Raw genomic sequence first — 22,567 nt, 5'->3', positions numbered from 1 at the left:
GGATGCAGTTCCACCGCCACTACTTTCACCGGAAGTACTCCACCGTACTCCGAAGACGATTCGCCGTCTTTGATGACTCATCAAACACATGATGAAGAAATGAACTTCATGCAAAGTTTATTTGGACATGACAATATTACTACTATCGAGCCACAAGTAGTAACTCAAGATCTTCTCAACAAGAGCTCGTCTGATTTGAACTCCTTTAGTGAAAATTCATTGACTCAGTGTAACGTTCAGAGTTACACTCCTCAATACTATCCTCCGGACCTATACCTATCGTACCTTCTAGATGGTTCTAATTATTTTGGATGTGGAAGCATGAATAATACTAATCAAGGTTGTTCAACATCAGGAGGAGGAGGAGGAAACATTAAGGAAGTTGATTTGATGGAGATGATTAATTCAACTAATCCTCAATTATCTCAAGCTGGAACCTTCAACAAAAACTTTTTCTAATCTTAGTATTATTATTAATTATTATTATTATGTTGTAGAATTGGAGGAGTTAAAAAAAGATATTGTGGGATAGTAGTACTTTTTAGTTTTTGTTTTTTGTTTAAATATGGATTATATTATGGATTATCTTAATCTTGTCGTGTTTTAAGAATGATTAATGGTTCTTGTTTTATTATAGTTTTCAGTTTTTTTTTTTGAATAATTCGTTACATATTCGTCATGTTTTATGTGAATGTCTTAACTGTTTTGTTTTGGAGTTAAATAATCCCTTTTTTTCTAACTATAATTTTGTCAAACCTTTTTAAAACATTTGAATTATTAGTATTGACCACCATAATTTATCCTTAGAATTCTTCTTTTTATTATACTAGAATTCATCGATGTATACAAACTATTATATTATGTAAAGTAAAATAACAAAATTTTTGCATAATTTACAATGTCTTTCCGTGTAATTTTAAATATATAAATTTTATTTAAAATTTTAGAAGATTTATGTACAAATTTATGATCAAAGCTACATTCATATTTAATATTTTGTACTCACATATATTGAGAGATGAAGTATAGATATATATATTATTCTCAAATCCCTTTTCCCGTTTTTGTTTTTATCTTTTGTGGTGGCTTTCTGTTAACTAAAGTCGAAAGCGAAGGGAAATATATAGAAGATTATTCTCTTCGTTCTATATTAATTATCGTATAATTCATTTTTTTTAAAGTTAATTTGATTAATTTTTGAATAAATTAATAATCAATTCAGATTGATTAAATATTATAAAATTACAATGTAGATATTTCAAATTATAGAAAAAATACTATAACTTGTAATTCTTGTAATATTAATATGATAAAAAAAACATATCATAAAATATTGATCACAAAATTCATATAATTTCGGAGAGAATAATAGTGAGCTTCTCGTTAGGCCAACTCTTCGTATGTTGTCGCCTTCTTGTTTTTTGCATGATGATGCAATTATGATTAATTCCGTGACATTATAATTGATGTCACTTTAATCATATCCTTATCTGATTTTTATACTTATAGAGAGGGGGGAATATTTGTCACAATTATTAAATTACATCAATAATTAAGTTTATTACACTATTTTTTTATAATATATGTAAATCATTAACTCAACTGATCATATATAAAACTAAATTATCTTAATTTGGACAATTTAACCAATCAACTCCACCTTATTTCACATTTAAAAATGTATCATACATAAATATGACTAACATATTTACATCCATAACTTAAATGTTTTGATAATCTGTATTGTGTTAAGACAACTAAAAAATACTTGTGAAATGTTCAATAATTAAAAAAATTAAAATAATACTTCCACATTATTTGACAAATGTCAAAAGATTAATTTCACGTATGTCATGATTCATCAATAATATGTGTTAACTGTTAACGACTTTTACATGTCGATAACACATGATTTTTACTTCGATTTTTTTTTTTGTTTCTTTTATTCAAACACTATTTGCAAGGAGTTCAATGTGAACAATTCTTTATTTCATACGTTTATAATGTGAAGAGGTTAGATCCTTCTCAACTGTTTTTTTTCTTAAAAAAAAGATTGTTTTTGTTTTTTTCTAGTTTTTACAGACAACTCTTAGTGGTATTTTCTTCATAAATTTCATCAATTTATCCTTTGTTTGTTTTTACCTGCACCTTTTACTTGAAAAGTTTAGTTTATGAACGTTTTATTGGTGAAAAAAATAAGTGAAAAGAAGTACCAAACGGCCAGCTTTCCACAGATTAAGCAAAGTCTGTTTACTAAATATTTTGTGAAGTGTCACAAATTAAAATTGATATAAATATATATATATTTTATTTGGTTTACTAAATAATTTTATTTAAAATGAAATGTAAGTAGCAATATTACAAAATAAAGTAGTATTGTTCCTATAGAGATTGTACCTATCAATACTCATGATATTATTGCAAAATTATTGAATATGATCTTTTATTTGATAAGAATGATATTATTATTTAGTGATCAACGTAATTCCATTTTGCGTTTATAGTATATGTTTAATAACGATATCATACTTATCAATTAAAAGATCGTATTCAATAGTTTTTGCAATGATATCATGGGTATTGATGAGTGTCTTCTTTTGGTTAAAGTTATTGTCATTTCTAGCTTATCGAATATGTCATAAATAGAATGAGATTACTTCTTTTCAAGATGAGAAATTGTTCTACATTAAATTTCAGGTGTTACACCATTTATCAAGACCGCAAAAAAGTAATATTATTGTGAAAAGTTATATTATAGAAAATTTAGATAATCCTAATCGATGATTTGATTTGTAATATCGTAGAATGTACAAGCATGGGGATATTTAGGCCAATGTGTTAGATTAGTAAGCACTCTATTATAGTGAAAGAAACCTAATGAAGAACTTAATCTTGTTTGGGGCCTTAATTTTCAAATCAATTGAAGCTATTTTTATAATTTTAAATTATATTGCGAATATATCATATGAAATTAGATGACACCTAACTTTATCATTAATGGAAATCATACCAGGGACGTAACTAATTTGTAGAGCAAAAATAAAAGACAGGGTAAGTAGAAGGATAAGATACGTCTTATTAAAATTTTAAACACCATTATCAAAAAAGAATTTTTAATCTTAATATTTAATTTTCTCGTTACGATTTGAAGGATACAACCTTTAATGCAAGAGTAGCACGAATCAATTTTTTTTTTTTGTAAAAAAATTAGTCTTCTCACTTCTGCATAGCTGACTCTAATGTTTAAGTAATTAATATTGAAAATCATTGTTGTAAGTAGGATTTTTATAAAAATAATAATAGGAACATCAAAATATATTTCAAAGTTATCATTGAGTTGGGTTGATCAAAAGGCATAATAGGTTGGAGATAAGCCTTTTTGTTTACAATTGGACTTGCCAAAATTATTGTATTGGGCCAGTAGATTGGTTAAAGCCTATAACAATTCTGATCTGTAGTAACCTTTTCTACAGTTGAAGTATTTGATATATATTCCAGAAAAAGATGTTGAGATGACTGAATTGAATAACTACTGCTCCCAAAAACCAAAATTGATAGATGCTTCATTACACTTGAATGAGCATCTGAACAAACCAAATATATAATAAGTAGTGTTAATATGAAATCTTCCTTTGGGTTACTACTGCCTAGTGCCTACAATGACTTGTATATAGGGAAAACCCTTGGTGTTTTATTGATACACAGGCATGACATTGTAGCGTCAAGACATCTTAGCCCTGGCGAAAAGTACTCCAGCAAGTAGACCTACAAGCATTGGCAAAATTTCAGTCAATAAGAGTGTGCACTAAAATGTTCAAGAATAGGATATGGATTGTTGAAGTTACCGAAAAGGATGCTGAATAAGTTTGGGATACTGAGAGGAACTTTGAACACCAAAAGGCCAGCAATAGAAATGGGAATCTTGTTTAAGGAACCCACAAGACTGTGAAGAGGAGAAAGAGTATAGGATTAATCATGAAGTCTTGACTTTCAAATATACCTCATAAAGCTAGAATGACTCTGATACCTCTTTTCAAGTAAACTTTTAAGCTTGAATTACTGTATCTTTACAACAATACGAACTAATATGAAGATCGTTTTGTTCCATTCTTTTTCTTCTTCCCATTACAATGTGAGTTAACCTTATCTAACTGTCATCAGCGAAGACTTATAGCAGGCTTAAATGACAGCAAATAATTCTACATCTTCAATCATTACTCCAATTCTCTTAAGAGGTATATGGAGAACATATAGGAAATAGAAAGCATGTCAAATATCCATCGAGATTAACATCGTCTCAAAGTGCTCAATTGGGTACATTTCTTGATCATCAACTAGCTAGCAGAAAGCTTTTTTATCACATAAAACATGTAATGCTAAGTAGTTCATGATGCGAATCCCCGAGAAAATTCAAGCGAGTTTAAATTACCTGTAGGTGGTTGGACCAGTTTGTTTCAAAAACCACATTGATGTGAAGCTAATGGCTAGCCCAAGCAGCCCACTGGCTGTCGCAGCAACCCAAAACATTGGAATCTTAATTACATCCCTGCAAAAGAAACAAGAATGGTACGAAACTGCAATATTCATTTGGGATCCCCAACGTGAAGGACTAAAAAGAAAAAGAGGAGACAACTGGGATGCTCAAAAGTGTAATGTAACACTTACGCATTAATTACGTAACGCCATTCATCAAACAGGAAGATCAAGATGATAGCAAAAGGTATAGATATCCCATTGTTCAGTAACACCATGGATACTTCATTAAGAGATCCAGATTTTGTAAATTGCTTTGCTCTGTCCATGACACGTCGCAATGTGAGCTGTTGAAAATTGATGCCCAATGAACATCAAGAGATTAGGGAAATGAAATACATATACATTGAAGTTTGACTTGCTATATGATTAATAGTCGAAATTTATGATTTTCTAATAATTCAAAGAAGTCAGAGAAGCCAATTTCTGTGCAAAATTTTGGTACGAGCAGTCAAGATGAGAAGCAGAAAGTACATACTGAGTAGCTTGCAGTGAGAACGCAATTAACTGATTGCCAAGCATACCCCGTAGCATCGAACGAGAGGTCTGTTATACCTCCAGATACAGCAGAAATAATCTGAAAAAGAAATTAGCATCAGTAACAAAATGCAAAAATGCTTAGTAGGACTGCTGTGGTAGTGGTAACTGCAGGTTTACTATACCAAGTTCTCGCATGATCTGATATTTTGATATAGACTATGATGACTGGATATACAACATTAGACAACGACCATTTTCCTTGAGGATCTGATCCCTCTGACAACTTAATATACATTGTATAGATGCATGACATAAACATACCATAACAAACATGGCAGTCCACACTTTCTGATTCTGCCGCTTCCCAAAAATATACAGCTCTCCAAGTGCTGTTAAAATATTTGTCACGTTCTTCAGAATTGTCACCATTGCAATATTTATGTATTTCAAACTGAAAAGGTGCACAAGTAAATGTCATTGGCATGGTGATGTACCACTGATCATTACCAAATCCATGGTGAGTTTTAGACATATCATATTACCTATACATGCCTGAAACAAGCATGCCAATGAAGATCAAATTCACGGGGATCCAAACTTTAATTAGCTTCCAATTGAGCTTCTCTACTGTAATTGCTCCAGAGCAACCCAATATACCAACTATAAGAGTACTGATAAGATTCTGCAAGAAGTACAAGTAGAATCAGCTTTCGTAAAATAACATCTGTAGACTGCAAGTTCCTAATACTAGAGAATAAATGTAATATGGGAGGGATTTATTTAAAGATTGTCAAAATCAAGGTTGAAAAGGATGTTGGACATGCAAATGGCTGAACCAAAACTTTTCCACATGGGCAAATGATATTACATGCATAATTTTATTTTATTTTTGAAACTGGTAAGTTTATGATATAACATGCATAACAGTTAACCATAAGCATTAATGTTCCTCTTGTTATTTCTAAGGGTGGAAAGATGGTCAACTATAAGTAGATAATACCTGGTAAAACATCAACGAGACCCCAGCATTGAATGAATAACTTGAAAGGACAATTTTGTTCAGCATGATCATACAACAAGAAGAAAGACAATATGCAGTTCCAGACAAAAGAGGGCCAGAATTTCTTCCAGATCCATGTTCCCTTGTTTCTTCCGTATCCACAGCTTGATTACTTTTGGAATACCTGTGAGATGGAAGAGTAGGTTATTATACTTGATTTACTTATCACTTTTCTCAGAGCAGGCCCTCGCCTCGTCCAGCTGGAAGACGTCAAAAGTTTACATCTCTAACTGGGAGCAGTTCTGAGAAATATTTCAAAGCTTATAAATCCACAGTAGATAAACTTTCAGTCAATGACATGTTTGTTGCCAAGGTATATCTTTTTCTTTGCCTTTCAAGATATTGTGTATAAAGAGAAAGATACTCCGCTGTATTTAGAAGGTATGAAAACTGTAATGATGCTAAGTTGAACAATAATAGCTAACTATTAGACAGCTACTCTTTAGTTAATCTTTAGCAGACACAAAAAGATCTTTATTAAGGCAAGAAGAATACTCCAATGCAGGGTTACAAAATATAGCCTGACATTCACATATCTATCATATAAACCATGAAGTTCCATTAATGAGTATCACTTATTCAAGAAAAGAAGAGTTAACATCCATGAAAGCAAAATAAGACAATGGGGAAGTCCAATAAAGTCAAACTGAAGAATGTGCATGGCTTGTTTGTCATTCACGCTTGAATGTCATTGAAGGAAAATAATAAATAACAACATAAAAAAGAGAGCTCCTAAGTATACTTCATATAACTCCTACCTTTGACCAATAAAATAAAGAAGAAAGAGAAAAGGGAAGATTTCTAGTAGAGAGTTGAAAAGCACAAAACCTGTTGCTAGCTACTCTTCGAACTGCACCTATTGATGTTTTGATAGCCGACCAATCTCCTCGCCTACGAAATCCCTCGAGTATTTTGCGCACTACATTTAATCTTTTGGCGAATGCTACCTTCCCATTTACAGATGTATAATCTGGGTCCTCATCATTCTGACAGATCACAGATTCCAACTTAACCGCAGAGGACATTGAATCAACCTTTTATCAAGAAAGAAGAAAATGAATCAGTTTCAACATTCACAGAAAGAGCTTTGAATTCCCTCGACAACAACTACAATCTATCAGCAGTCTGCTACACCAGTCCAAGTACTACTAAGTGCAACAAATTGCATAAAACTGTGCATTTGAATTAACTGGAATTCCAACATTGGTGCCTACAGTCTATACTGCTTTGCTCCTCCTTGGTACAATGAAAAGTAATGCTAGCAGCCTAGCAGTATCTGGATTTGGTCAACTGCCAGCCAATGGAAAACCCGTCATTCGATCAATGAATCAACTATCCTCAATCCCTAATTAGATGGGATTGGCTATATGAACCATATCCATCCATTTAAACTAATCCATTTTATTCGTGTAGTAACAGTTTATCCTTTCAAATAAAATCAGGGGCTCTGTAAAACCAGTATAAAATTTGTTCCATCAGAAAATGCTGCTGAAGAATCAATTCCCATCTTCCAACAAAGCAAAATCTGGCAGAATGTCTTAAGCCCTGCACCTTCACCTACTCTTAGTGCAGAAGAGTCGGTGAATCACCCATTCTTCCATTCATAGCACAAATTTAAAGGAAATATTAGATATAAATTCATTAATGAGCTCAAACACAGTTCTGTACAACATATAAAAGAAATAAAACAGCCAAGAGAACACTTAAAGATGCAATCTTTACAATAGAAACAACTATATTTCTAACCTAAAACACTTATACAGTACTAATTAGCTCTATTTCTATTCCTAAATCATAAAATCATTTTTAGATGAATAATGAACCACTAAGATCACAAGTAATAATAAATTGAAACTATTTTAAACGAATATGATATTATATCAAGCCTTTCGAGTAATTAAGGTTAGATTATTATTTGGATATTTACTAATATAACAGCATGAGGAGGTAACGATAAACTATTACTACTAACTAATATAGAATACATTGAATTAGGATCTCCATCTATGGAAACACAATTTTTTCGAGACCTCTAATTAAGGGAGAATCAGCCTCATCTGTTGCACAACATTCGTGGTGTGCTACAAATCATCACTGATCATATATTTATCCAAAGTAATTAAGATTATATATATGTAATTTCTAATGATTATGTACACCAAATTGTTCCTCCTTAATGTCTAAAATGATGTTTAAAAGTTTGCACCACCCTTGTAGCTAGGTAGCTTCTCAGCATATTTAGGCATGCCTTCGTGCAAAAATGAGTCACGATTATCCCACTAGCCCCCTACTACAAACAATGTGATACCATTATTATACACGTACTAAATTTTCATTTTTTTATTATTAATTAGAAAAAAAAGACTACCTTATACAAGAAGGCATCAAAAAGTACTAATGTAGTTTTTACCATCTTTTTTTACCCTTGTGATAATCCTTCAACAAGGCGAGAGTTCAGATGGTCAATCAACTAACTAACTGAACTATTAAGAATCTTCGAAATATGAACTTAAGTGAGTTAAAACCATCCTACAATGCCTATATACGAGGCTATAAACTGGACAATATATTGTACCACTACTTTAAATATATTACTCCTAATCACTACTATCTAATCAAACTTTTTGTCTTCTCACTTGACAACTATGAAAAGATTCTAACAAACTAGTAGTACAAACTTAGATTTTTTAAAAATTCAAATTAATAAACTAAAGGGTTTTACTTTTTTCTATACATAGTTTGTATAGATGTTTAAAGATATCAGTGACGTATCCACTGTCCATTATAGATTCCGTCGAACAATGGTATATGTTTGTAAAATAACCATTGTTTAAGTAGAATAAAATTTATATTTACCTTCTTCTTCAACAAGATAAAAATTCAGATAGTCAATCAACTGAGGTATTAAGAATACTTGTTAATCCTTTAACAAGATAGGAATTTAGATAGTCAATCAACCGAGCTATTAAGAATCCTCGTAATACAAACTTGAGTGAGTTGAAACGATCCCACAATGTTTATATATGAGGCTATAATCTGGACTACATATTGTACCACTATTTCTAACCTAAAACACATAGTACAGTCCTAATGAGCTCTATTCTATTCCTAAATCCTAAAATCATTTTAGATGAATAATTAAACAACTAAAATGGGTTTAACCTTGTAAATACAAAATAAGAGTAAAGAACACTAAATTAAAGAGCATACCCTTAAATCTTCAGATTCCAATGAAGAACGAAAATCTCCTAATGCCACAAATTATTCTCCAATCTCAGCCACTGCATATAAGAACACCAGTTAAAAATATCCTTTTGATAAAAGATTAAGAAACCCCAAATCGCAAATTTAGATTCCGAAGAATGCTTCAAACACCTGAGTACAGCCAAAAAGCTCACGTAAAAGACGTGAGAGGAGAAAGGTACTGCTTTTTGAAGAGTACGCAAAGCAAATGGAAAGCGTGGATCTGAAAAAACCATATAGGCAATAGAAGAAGACATGGGTACAATGGAAAAACAATGGGGAATATTTTAATAAGGGTAATTAATGGAGAATGAAGCTAAATGTAGATCAGAGAGCGGGATTCCAGGAGAAGAAGAAGGGGGTTAAGTTGAATTTGGGTTTATAGGGAACTGAAGTCGAGGCTAAAATTTTGCAATTAGTCAAATTATTGTTAATAAAGTATTGATTTTCCCCATTTTTTTTGTGTCCTTTGAGCTCCCTATCAATCTTCAACAACAATTAATAATCTACTGGAGAGCTCCTCTAATGGCGAAACACGTATATTTTGAAGTTCAAACTAAGGAGATTTATGCGGATGAGAAAATGGCGGGGTTTGCACGATGCTCAAGAATCGGTGATTTTAGTGGGCTGGTTTTTTGTTACTTTTGGGCCAGCCCAACACTTCTAGATTGCACATGACAATTATTTTTGGAATGGTAAATCACATAAATATGTTATATAATAAAAATATTTATCATCTATGTCAATATAATTTTTTATTTTTTTAGCTAAATATAATATTTTATTTTAGAAATATAAAGATTGTATCGTCTTTGCCACTTTCTCAGCGCTTTTTCCTCTTCTATTTTTCACTCTTCTCTTCTTCACCTCTTTCTCAACTCTTTTTCCTCTTCTTCTTTTCCCTCTTTTGCTTCTTCGTCTCTTTCTTTCTTTTTATTCTTCTGCTTCTTATTTCTTTTTCGTTTTTTTACTCTTTTATTTTTTCGTCATGTTCTCTAACTTTATTCATCTTCCATCTGTTTTTGTTCTTCTTTTTTGAACTTCTCATCTAAATAACCATCCTCAAATCAAGTTTTGCCCGTATGACATTATTTTTAATCAAAAATAAGATGAAAAGAGGAATAAAAAGATCAGAAATTTGTAAAAAATCATGTTTTTAAACAGAAATTTCAAATCTTTAAAATTACTGACGCAAGAGTTTATCATTGATGGTCATTATAAAGCTTCAAATTTTAAATTCATTATTTGAATTTTACGAATTTGATGATTATTTTTTTATAGGTAGTTCCTACAAATAATTGATAATGTCGTTTGGAGTTTATATGTCAATTTTAAGAGGGTTTGTTTAAATTTATAATTGATTTTAGGAGAAATATTAGCTTATAATTCAAAAAAAAGTGAAGTTTATGGAACTATATCTCAATTGTATTAAAGTTATATTAGATATGTTTTAAAATTGTATTAAAATCATGAATAATAAATTTACAATACATATTATAAATTTCACTCCTTATAGTGATATCAACCAAAATAATTTAAGTAAAAACTTGTAATACATTTATAACACAGGCACAATATATATTGCAAACATCACTCATGTTCTTAGAGATACAAACCAAAGTAATTTATCAGACACTTATAATACATAATTTATTCATGAATAATACAAGTTTAATTCAGTCTATAAATTATTGTCTCGTCTTTCGTTAGTTATGTTTTTCATTGTTAATTTTCTCTTCTAATTCAATTTTAATATTGTGTAATACACTTTTAACGCAAATTTAATTCATTTGTAGTTTATTATATGTTACTATCAGATTACTCGTTTAATTCATTATTGATATAAGCTTAATTCACTCTATAGATCATTGTCAGGTGTTTTATTAGTTATATTTTTTATCCATGCATAATTCCCTCTTCTAATTAAACTTTAATATTTGTGTAATGCTCTTTTAATACAAGTTAATTCATTTTGTAGTTTATTGGTTGATTTGTTATGATTGAATTACTTGTTTAATTCATTATTAATACAAATTTTATTCAATTTACAAATCGCATAGTGCTCTTTCGTTTGCTACATTTTGCGTTAATGTTCACTACTAAAAAAAGGTCAAAAAGAGACCTAGAAATGGAGACCTCAAAAATAGGTCAATAATAAGAGACCTCATGAGGTCGCTATTTGAATTAATATCTTTTAATTTTTTTTTAATGTAGGAGAGACCTCGTGAGGTCAATTTAATGAATATATTTTTTTTTACCTGACTTATTTAAAAATTTTAAATTTTTAATCTAATTCTCATAAAATTAGAGACCTCATGAGGTCTTTAAATTTTTAACTATTAAATTAAATTAAATTATTATTTTTAATTTAACAAGTAGAGACCTCACGAGGTCTATACTTGTTAAATTAAAAATAATAATTTAATTTAATTTAATAGTTTAAAAATTAGAGACCTCGTGAGATCTCTTATACAAAACAAAAAACCTAGCCAAAATTAAAATAGCTCACTTTCTTCCCTCTCTCTTTCTCGTCGACCCTCTCTCTCTTTCTCGTCGACTGTCGACCCTCTCTCTCTTTCTCGTCGACCCTCTCTCTCTGTATCGTCCCTCTCTCTCTCATCGTTCCTCTCCGCCGTCGTCTTCTCCGTCTCCTCTATCCGCCGTCGTCTTCTCCATCTCCATCTCCGCCGTCGTCTCTGTCTCCGCCGCTAGCTCTCCGCCATTTGCAGTCGTGCTTCAGCAGGCGGGGGACACGACGGTTGTAATTGAGTCGATGTCTATACCTCTCTACCCCTCTATCACATCCTCATTTTTCTCTATTTTGCGCCCTAATTTTGACACAGAAAGCTTCGAAGATGAGCCACCAGACTTGTGAGTTCTCTTTCCTCGTTTTTATGCATTTTCAATTTGTAAATCAACTGAGTGTTTTTTTTTCAACTTTGAATTATTTCTAGAAAGTTTCGAGCCTTTGTTGATTTTGGAGCAAAAGAACACTTTGATCACTTGTCGTCCTATGTCATGCACCATGGAGGAGTTTCACTCTTTCTAAGGTTTTTAACTCTTGCAATTTTTGAATTTTCCCTAAATCTCAAATTTTAAGAGTTTCTATGTGGATAATCTGATTAAATAAGGTTTATATGGAGGAAACTTGTTAGCAACTCATTTTCTGATTAGATAAATTAACTTCTTAATTGATTTGTTAGTTGTTAGTGAATTCGAGACGTATATATTTTGTTTCTAAGGAGAATCTTGGAAACATTATATGGCCTGGTGACACTACTTCTTTTCCTCAAGGTTGGGTGATACCGAGTTTGTGAAAGTTACAAGATATCTTACAACTAATACAATGATAGTTACTGCATACTATATCAATGTTTTTGATGCAGTGATGGAAGCATTACCATATTATGTTCCTTATGAATATGTTCCTTTTGTTGCTCCGGATGGAAAGAGTGCTGGTGATTATAATGAACTAGTTCATCAAGCATTTCTTAGGGTAAATTTCTCTGACTTCTCTACTATCGACTTTTAAGTTATATATACTGACAATGCGAAAAGATCTTACTATATAATGTATTCCCATTTCCTTCGAGGAAAAATAGTGCTGCCTTATTCTGACTTTCTCGTATTGCTTCCTCATGAGCTCAATGATCATGTTGATTATGTAAAAGGTGTTGCTGTCATTTGTGTATTAAATAGCATATTAAGGGGAGCACATTGTTCCATTTTCTTTTCCGTTATATGTTCATGTAAATTCTTATGCCTCCTACCTATTCGGAAGTGTTTAACTAGTGATCTACTTTCTTGTAGAAAGGTTCCAAGGAAAGCTGCATTTACTACTATTTTTGGTTTGTGTAAGTCACTGAAGTAAAACATGTCATGCTATGAGAACATTAATTCTTCTAGTAGTTATAATGTTAATTACATCTAGTATCCCAAACAAGATATAATAGGCTATATGAATTCTTCATTTAAGTTCATATCAACAATGTTTTAATTAGTCCCAATTTTTACATTTTCTCTTGCAGGTTCTATCGGAGAAGTGATAGATAAGTACAAATCAAGTATGTGACATACTATAACCAATAATTACACTGTAGGAATATTTTTTATGTGTTTGTCCAGGTAAATTTAATCAGCTTTAGGTGCTGGCTTATTCTTACTCTGTTTCCTACTAGTAACCACTTCTCTTGGAGAGGTTTTATGACCCTGTTGCTGGTTAGATTTAACTTGATGACGCAATTTAAAGTCATACAATTTGAGATGTTTGAGGACCCATTTAGAATTTTTTCTGATGCTGAACTTTCCTTTGAAAATGAACATCACTTGTGTTGGGACTTAAGTCAAAACTAAACTAATTAGACTTAAAATTTTGTTAAGTTGGTTAATAAGTTAAAGTTGTGACTATAGTGTTTGAATTAAGTTAAAACTAAACTAATTAGATTTAGAAATTTGTTAAGTTGGTTAATAAGTTAAACTTGTTACTATAGTATTAGAATTTAGTTAAAACTAGACTAATTAGACTTAGAAATTTGTTAAGTTGGTTAATAAGTTAAATTTGTAACTATTGTGTTAGTATTAAGGTAAAACTAAACTAATTAAACTTAGAAATTTGTTAAGTTATTTGGTAAGTTAAACTTGTTAAAATTTGTTTTCAGTAAATTATTACATAATGTGGTGCTTGACAAATTTAATTTATGATTCTTATGTAGATGGATCGTAGTTGGATGTATAATATGACTAATTTTGGTCGAATGGGGCTAAGACCTGAATTTGTAGAAGGTGTCATTTTAATTACTCTTTTATGTATTAATATTTAATTACTCTTGATTAACTTTATTATTTTATGTAGGAAAAGGAACTAGGAAGACCGATAACTCAAGCTGAGGCATTTAAGGCAACACACATTAGAAAGAAGAAAAATCCTGAAGATCCAGACGTGTGGGTTGAACCGCGAGCTGAAGTGACCTATGTAAGCCTCTAATTTTAAAAAATAATTACTTATTTTCTAAATTTATATTCTCATATGATAACATTCAATTTAGAATCGATATCTTCAAGCTTTGGAGGATTTACAACAAACTCTGCCTGAAGAAAATCGAGGTATGCCACTTACTCAAGAACAGGATGAGAGAGTTTGGTTAGACTTGACTTGTGGGCCGAGTAGATATGGGTATGCATATGGAATGCCGCATAAAACCTTTCGTGAATTTTCTTCTGAGTTTGAAGGCCTAAATAGTTCAAATCATGATGAATCAATGAAGAAAAATTTGGCTATGGAGAAAAAGATTGTTGAGCTATCTAGCCAAGCCGAAGAATCACGGGCTAGGGAAAGGCGGTTGGAATTACAGTTTGCGGGTCTTAAGGCTCAATTCGATGCATTACTTGCTTCAGGAGGGATTCCCCCTTGTTCTGGTGATGTCACTTTCCCTCCTCGACCTCCTCAATCTCAACCTACTCAATATCCAATGTATGGTCAACAAAGAAATATGACCCATGAGACTAGTAGTGATGAAGAAAGTGATGATTATGTGGCAAACACACTACCACATTAGTGAAGTTTAGACTTGTGATAGTTAACTTATGGATCATTTTGTTAACTTTATAATTTTGTGATGGGAATTATTTGTTTTGTGAATACATGATAACGTTGGAATGTATTATATAACTTATGGATATCATGGTTTTTGTTTAATATATAATTATGTTGAAGTGAGTTGCAATTGAGTTGATAAGAGAATATTTAGTAAATGTATTGCTTCAATTGAGTTTTTGAAGCTCTTTGAGTTTGATTTGGGTACTGAATTAAAATGACAGGTGATGAGAAGCCGCAGAAATAATAATTTTCTGCCAGTTTTTTTCCAGAAAAAGAGACCTCATGAGGTCTCTTTTTTGCATTAATTTTCCAGATATTTCATAATAGAGACCTCATGAGGTCTCTTTTTTGCATTAATTTTTCCAGATATTTCATAATAGAGACCTCATGAGGTCTCTTTTTAGCATTAATTTTTCCAGATATTTCATAATAGAGACCTCATGAGGTCTCTATTTAACATTTTCTATTTTATAAATGCAGAAAAGAGACCTCATGAGGTCTCTCTTTTGTATTAATTTTTTCAGCTATTTCATAATAGAGACCTCATCAGGTCTCTAATTAACATTTTATATTTTATAAATGCAGAAAAGAGACCTCATGAGGTCTCTTTTCTGCATTATATTTTTCGTAAATTTCATTATAGAGACCTCACGAGGTCGCTAAAAATAAATGCAGAAAAGAGACCTTATGAGGTCTCTCCTTTAAAATAATATAAAATTAAATTAAATAATATCTTAGCGATCTCATGAGGTCTCTTTATTAAAATATAAAATTAAATAATATAATAAAATGGTGACCTCATGAGGTCTCTATATAAAAAATATAAAATTAAATTAAATAATACAATAGTGACCTCATGAGGTCTCCTTTTTTAAAAAAATCAGATAATTTGTTGGTGACCTCGTGAGGTCTCCGTTTGGCGACCTCATGAGGTGTCTTTAAAAAAGTGACCTGCATTTTACTGACCTACCGTTGAGGTCTCTTTTTGGGTCTCTTTTTTCCGAAAAGAGACCTCGTGAGGTCTCTTTTCTAGGTCTCTTTTTGGCCTTTTTTTAGTAGTGGTTTAATTCACTTCTAATTCAACTTTAATATGAGTGTAATATATTTTTAATTCAAGATTTAATTATTGATACAAATTTTATGTAGTTTACTAATTAAAAAGTATATTTAAAATAAGTAATTATGTTTTAAAAGAGATACACTCAACATAAACTGTGGACAACAAGATCACAATATGAAGACTTGCAAAAATGTTACGCCTTATTGTAAAGAATTTTTTTAGTATTTTTAGAAGTTGATTACTTTACTATAAGAATTTGGATCATTTCTTTTGTCTTCTAATTAAGTATTAACACATCGCCTTATGTATGAATTGTTATGAAATTTTCTAGTTATATATCACTATGTGTTAAAAAAACTACGTATAATTCATTTGTATTACATAAAAATTACAAGTGGTGAGAAAAAAAATTAAATGTGTGTTAAAAATAGTTATTATTCATCTGTATGGCATATGTAAGTTTTATGAAATTTTTTAAGCAGAAGCTTGCATTATGAATTAGTGTTGTATTATAAATGTATTAAATATGTATAAAGTTGTTTTATAATTGTTTTAAGTAAGTATTGGTAAAGATTGACAAAAATGGTAATAAATTAGAAGTATACTTAAAAGAGGTAATTATTAAATAAAAGACCTTCACTTATGTAATTTTTCCTTTTTGGAAACTTACGAAATTTCATTAGTTTAGAAACGTAATTACTTAGATGCGCTCTAATTTTTGGTGCATCCATAAATATGTATCTCGATATATAGGTCAATATTAGATACAATTTGTTCTAGATACACGATATTCAAATAAATTTGTATGTATTATGTGATACATAATAAATCTCGCTCGCGTCCCTCGCTATTTTGCTTGTATCTCTCTCTAATTTAGTGTATTTTGCTGTAAAAATACATGTATCTAGATATATTTTTCATAATATAATAACTTTTAATTAGTGCTAAGATACGTAATTATTTAAAAGTATATAAATAAATTATCATATATGGTATAAATGTATATCTAATAAGATATGTTTTTCCTATTTTTGAATTGTTATTTGTTTTAGTTCAACTTTGACTTAACAATCATTTCATTTTTTCTTGAGTGAAGGTTAATAATATACCCAAGTACTCCATAAAATATTTAATTCTAGTAAGAAATTCATATGCGTAATAATTCACATATGAAATATATAAAACAAGATATATTAGATGTACTATTTTTTTAAATCTTTTTAACTCTTCTTTCTCTCTTCCTTTCTTGGTTTTTAGTCTATTGTAGATTATGAATTCTTTCGATGAAACCTTGGATTCCTTATTATTCTAATATTTAAATATTTCTCATATATTTACTTAATCTAGTTTGCACATTACAAGAGGAATATAATAAGCTGCTTCCATTGCATTTCTAGTGTTACAACTTACATTGATGTTCTCAAAAGATTAAATGAATGATTTGCATAAAACGAGAGGTCTTGACCATAATGTTATAATTCAGAATTCAGATCGTATAACGAATATAATTCAATTGAACATAGATTTAATAAAATAAAACTATTTTAAACTAATATGATATTATACAGCCTTTCGATAAATAGATCAGATTATTATTTGGATAATATTTACTAATATAACAACACGAGGAGGTAACACAAAAACTATTAACTAATAGAAGACACTGAAGAAGGATCTCCAAATGGGTTACAAATTATCTTCTTCTTTTTTTGTAGCGTAGGCCTCATTTGGGAAATGCTTAGGATTTTTGCATATTTTGGGGGATCGAATTCGAGACTATTAGTTAAAGGATGATCAACAACCATATTCTGTTATTCGAACTTTCTTCAGTGAAAAATTATATTATTTTTATTTGGTAAAAATAAGTTTTTAGGTATATATAGTAAATGTCGAACCATATTTGACTACTTCATGTATCTATTTTTTCATATTTCGAACCCTCTTATCTGCTTCTTATTGGTGTGTTTCAAAAAGTCATTGACCATATTACTCATCCAAAGTAATTAAGATTATATATATTTAATTTCTAATGATTATGTACACCAAATTGTTCCTCCTTAATGTCTAAAATGATGTTTTACAGTTTGCACCACCCTTGTAGCTAGGTAGCTTTACAGCATATTTAGGCATGTCCTCCTGCAAAAAATGAGTCACGATTATCCCACTAGTCCCCTACTACAAACCATGTGATACCATTATTATACACGTACTATATATATCAATCTTCATTATTTTTATATTAATTAGATAAAACACAACCTTATACAACAAGGCATCAAAAAGTACTCATGTAGTTTTTACCACCTTTTTTTTTTTTACCTTTATGCTAATTTTTCAAAAATAACGAGAATTTAAATAATCAATCAACTGAATTATTAAGAATCGAAATATGAACTTAAAGTGAGTTTAAAAGGATCCTACAATGTCTATATATGAGGCTACTCTGGACAATTTATTAATAAACTAAGGGGTTTTACTTTTTTATACATTAGTTTGCATAGATATTTAAAGATATCAGTGGCGTATCCCCAGCCCATTATGGATTCCGCAGAATAAAAATCCATGGTTTACGATTTGAACATGGTATATGATTGTAAAATAATCATTATAAATAGATTAAGATTTATATTTTAAATACATACAATTATACATGTAAAATAAATATTTAAACCATCAAATCATTATTGCCCTACTTAAATATAGTCACCAGAGATTGTTGATTTTACGAATCAAACATGTTATTTCCACTTATTTACATCGATTGTACGTAACTATTGAGATTCAGTCACACACTAGATTAAGTAGTATTCTATTAAGTTGTGGTAATACTGAAAATTAACACCAAATTTCTCATGGAATAATTAACACACCAGCATCTTAATTATTATCACTAATCATACAGTATACACTATAACAAAACAAGGCAGTACAGCTCTTGAATTAAATACCAACAGTTCATCTTCTTCATCCAATCTCATCTGTGACCCGTTTTCCCTACCCACCAACGAATCAAACCCGGAATCCTCCTTATCCACATAACCCGGATCACACCCGACCCGACCCGCAATTACCCGACACACCAACATCGCACGCTTCACGTTCATAAACCCGAATTCTTCCTCAATCCCCTCAGGCACCGACACGTGTCCCCTCCAGCTGCTAGGCTGCATGGAAATTCCGTCCATCTTATGCGAGAATCCACTTTTTATAATTCCACACACACTGCAATACTGTTGAGTACATAGGCTGGAATCACCATTTTGTCCTAGCTCACAAATGAAGGTAGTACAGTGAAATCTCAACACTTCATTGCCGTCCGCTATACACCGTTCGTCTCTCTTAACGGCGGCGTTTCGGCTAGCTTTTACCTTCACGCATTCTCTGTATTCTTCGAACCGGGATAGGATCCGTTTGCTGTTGTGGATCTTAAGGATCCGATTGATAACCGGGTTTTTCTCTTTATCAACCCAGCCCGTTTGGAAAATGATCCGAACTATATTGTTACCCGAATCCTCATCGGTGAGTTCCGAAATAGCATGCTTAATCGATTGGTGTTGTTCGAGATGAATGGGGCTTTGGAATACTTCCCCACATAAAGTACATGGGTAGATATCGTTCCGTAAAGGGAAGAATGATTGATCGGAGGTGATTTCGGAGCGGTTAATTAGGTCATCTGATGAAATGGGTTTTTGCAGGGACCTTGTTGAAGAACAGGGAGATTGAATTGAAGGGTTATTGTGAGTTTGGGTGTTGATGATTTTCTGTTTATTGGATGAGAAAATACGTTTGATGTAAGACCATGAAGAGGAAATAGCGTTGGTGGTTGAGGATTTGAGACGAGTAGACGGTGGTGGAGGCGAAGAATTGAGATTAGAAGAGTGTTTTCGCTTTTTTGAAGATTGATTTTGGGATGAGGATGAAGAAGGGGAGAAGACGAAGCAGCCCAGGTGAAGTAAAAGGAATAGAAGAGAGAGGAAATTAGAGAAAATGGGACGAAAGAGAGTAGGAGCCATGGTAAGTGATTACATTGAGAGGAGAATGTGGAAGAGGGGGATAAAGGTAAAGGGTTGGTGTTTGGTGGAAGGGTTACTTCATGGCATCTCTTTTCTGTTTCTTCTTTGTCTTGTTTTGTGGATTTAATATTATTATTATTATGAGGATAAATTAATTTTGTTTTTGTTATTTTGGTAAACTATGACAGCTTAATATAATATTGGGTAAAGATATTGTACATTGAACTTAACTTTGATCCGAAAAATAACTATCTTGTTAGTGTTGTTTTACTAATTCACACTCTAAAATTTAACTAATAAATCAGACTTGTTCAAATTATATAAGTGTAATATCATTTTATTAATAACGATTTATTTTTATATTTCATCTCACACCAATTTTATTAATTATTGATGTTAATATTAAATTCGTAATAAAAGATTAATTTATAATCAACGGTTATGGTGGAATGGTAAGTACTCTTTTATTCTTAATCAAGAGGTTTTGGATTCGAGTTTTCTTGGTTTGTAGTCATCTTTGTTAGAATTTTTTGGCGCGAATTCAAATTTAATTAGATTTTAATGTGGGTATCAGATATCAAATAAGAAATCAAGAAAAAAAATAGAAGATTAGTTTTACATCTCATAATAGGGATTGTAGCAGACTTCTCTTTTTCAATCGATACAAAACTATAACAGGGAAACACTTCTTATTAACAGTTTGTTCATTTATAAGTCTTGAAATTGAGACTTTAATTAATAAAATAAAATAATTATTTATTACGATATATTTTTTGACGTGTATCTATGAGCCTAGCGTTATATGTTTAGAATCGGTGAAAAAAAATAGTTGTGTGAATTAGTAATGCTAAAATTAACGAAGTTAATAAAAATATTTCATAAGAATATTGCAAATACTAACGAAATTAAGGAAAAGTGATTCGTAATGTTTTACCTAAGCACGTTAGAATGAAGACAATATTCATTGATACTACATTAGAATAAAGTTCAATATTATTCGACTTTTTAACTTTACATTATTAGTGCTTTTTAGCTGATTTTTACCATCCGATTATTATTTTTATTTTTATTACTGCATAATAAGTAAGTGCCTAGTTTATGCTATATAGATTGTTATTTGTAATTGATTTTTCATGCAATAAGTTACATATTTATCGAAGCTAATATAATATATGAATTAAGTAAAGAATTATGTTCTTTAATCGTTCACTATGTCAATATATGAAGTGCAAATAGTTATAATTATTTCGTATATACATAATCCTTTTAACAGACATTTCAAAATCTGCCAACGCTCGTGAAAACCTAGATGGTCGGTTCTCCATTCATCCGGAAGTATGGTAAGTGGAATCTAATTGTACATGCACAGAAGTTGCCAAGTGAAGAACACTATAAAATGTTGTTAAAATTAAATAATATATTCCATTCATGTTCGACGATAAAATTCTCTCTGCTCTCAACAGAGAATCCCAACGTCCAAACTTTTGTATTTTTCAATCTTCATTAATTTTATCCTCGTTATAGCTTAATTGTTTTACTATTTTTTTTAAAAATTAATTTTGGAAAAAGTAGTTCTAGCTTATAGTTGCGTTTATTTATTAATATAAAAGAAATTAATACCTGTGTAGATTCAGTTATTAAATTTCATTTGTGTAAACCAAGACCTGTATCTGTGTCGAAACTGGGCATGTCATGTGACTCAATAACTCGTTGTCCACTTATGCTCAATTTTAGTTCTTGAGTAATGAGTACAACAACAATACTACCATAAATAAAGGATTCTGTGATAATTATTCAACAGTAATAATAATTTATTGTTTGGAAAAAAATATATTTCATAATTATATTTAATACTTCATATAAATATCGCTAAACATTTTAGTAATTTTTAATATAATGATATTAACTTAATATTTTAAATAATCCAATCTGATTCAAAACATAATTTCATATCTCATATCATGACGAACCCTTAGATTAATAATGTCTATTATCAGTAGTAATTGAATTTTAATTAAGTATAATATTTGGACTAAAATTATTAAAGTTAACCAAATTTGTTCTTTACACATTGCTTTTGTGATTTGTGATAAAATCATTAAAATGAGAACAGTAGGGTACAATTAATAAATTAACTAATGGTGCAAGTGGATTATTATAAATCTTCAAAGAACAATTGCTCTCTTTACATTTATAGAGGGTCCAATTTGATTTTCTCTTTGTCCAATAATAGATATGAAGGCCCTAATTGTCCCCTTCCATTCATCAATATAATATTTCCAAAATTAATTTGTTGAATGCCTTGAATCGGACCCGGCCCGACGGTATACAATGTTATTGTATTGGGCCCTTAATTATCTGTTAATTCTGTATGTTGGGCCCAAGCCTGTTAGGGCGTAGCTTAGCACTATATATAGACGCTATGGCAAACCCTATTCTGTAATTCTGTTCTTGCCTCTCCATAATAAAACTGCTCTCCCTCTTCCCCGTGGACGTAGCCAATTTATTGGTGAACCACGTAAATCTGTTGTCTTGTTTTTCGCGTTTATATTTTCTCGTATTATCTCAAATTCCGCATAACA

The 22,567-nt window shown here is 30.8% G+C and overlaps 4 protein-coding genes across 5 annotated transcripts in view; 2 read left to right on the top strand and 2 right to left on the bottom strand.

The window, feature by feature from the left end:
• The window catches only part of LOC107022512 (transcription factor MYB119-like), a 6,561-nt gene extending 6,102 nt beyond the window's left edge, over positions 1 to 459 (top strand). The window contains exon 5 of the mRNA XM_015223111.2: positions 9 to 459. Coding sequence (XP_015078597.2) covers positions 9 to 459 — 451 coding nt within the window. The remainder of the gene's footprint in view (positions 1 to 8) is intronic.
• A 2,966-nt stretch (positions 460 to 3,425) lies between these two features.
• Positions 3,426 to 9,887, bottom strand: LOC107021891 (GDP-mannose transporter GONST2). 2 transcript variants are annotated; one of them, XM_015222606.2, is made up of 11 exons: positions 9,449 to 9,887; positions 9,284 to 9,354; positions 6,902 to 7,667; positions 6,014 to 6,197; positions 5,556 to 5,695; positions 5,335 to 5,464; positions 5,012 to 5,110; positions 4,666 to 4,820; positions 4,430 to 4,546; positions 3,846 to 3,943; positions 3,426 to 3,765 (listed from the first exon to the last, which is right to left on the bottom strand). In XM_015222606.2, the coding sequence occupies exons 3-11, from the start codon at positions 7,096 to 7,098 to the stop codon at positions 3,722 to 3,724; spliced, it is 1,164 nt and encodes a 387-aa protein (XP_015078092.1). In that variant the 5' UTR covers positions 7,099 to 7,667; positions 9,284 to 9,354; positions 9,449 to 9,887; the 3' UTR covers positions 3,426 to 3,721. The 2 variants fall into 2 exon arrangements, with proteins under 2 accessions (XP_015078092.1, XP_027773398.1); XM_027917597.1 differs by having other exon boundaries at positions 6,902 to 7,107.
• Positions 9,888 to 14,160: 4,273 nt separating this feature from the next.
• LOC107022511 lies at positions 14,161 to 15,032 on the top strand. The gene is made up of 2 exons (XM_027917681.1): positions 14,161 to 14,288; positions 14,362 to 15,032. The coding sequence occupies exon 2, from the start codon at positions 14,422 to 14,424 to the stop codon at positions 14,869 to 14,871; it is 450 nt and encodes a 149-aa protein (XP_027773482.1). The 5' UTR covers positions 14,161 to 14,288; positions 14,362 to 14,421; the 3' UTR covers positions 14,872 to 15,032.
• A 3,653-nt stretch (positions 15,033 to 18,685) lies between these two features.
• On the bottom strand, positions 18,686 to 20,098 carry LOC107023861. The gene has a single exon (XM_015224677.2). It carries the CDS (start codon positions 19,983 to 19,985, stop codon positions 18,867 to 18,869), a length of 1,119 nt encoding a protein of 372 aa, XP_015080163.1. The 5' UTR covers positions 19,986 to 20,098; the 3' UTR covers positions 18,686 to 18,866.
• Positions 20,099 to 22,567: the final 2,469 nt, after the last annotated feature.

Source organism: Solanum pennellii, chromosome 6, assembly GCF_001406875.1.
Source record: "Solanum pennellii chromosome 6, SPENNV200".
NCBI lineage: Eukaryota > Viridiplantae > Streptophyta > Magnoliopsida > Solanales > Solanaceae > Solanum > Solanum pennellii.
This window is presented reverse-complemented; position numbering and strand designations above follow the sequence as displayed.

Bases quoted from the DNA above. Each gene is read 5' to 3' on its own strand.
- LOC107021891 (XM_015222606.2), bottom strand. From the start codon at position 7,098: ATGTCCTCTGCGGTTAAGTTGGAATCTGTGATCTGTCAGAATGATGAG. The intron at 6,198-6,901 runs GTTTTGTGCTTT...TCCATCTCACAG, and splicing joins CGAAGAGTAGCTAGCAACAG to GTATTCCAAAAGTAATCAAG. The intron at 4,821-5,011 runs GTATGTACTTTC...AATTTTCAACAG, and splicing joins TTCTCACTGCAAGCTACTCA to CTCACATTGCGACGTGTCAT.
- LOC107022511 (XM_027917681.1), top strand. From the start codon at position 14,422: ATGCCACTTACTCAAGAACAGGATGAGAGAGTTTGGTTAGACTTGACT.
- LOC107023861 (XM_015224677.2), bottom strand. From the start codon at position 19,985: ATGGCTCCTACTCTCTTTCGTCCCATTTTCTCTAATTTCCTCTCTCTT.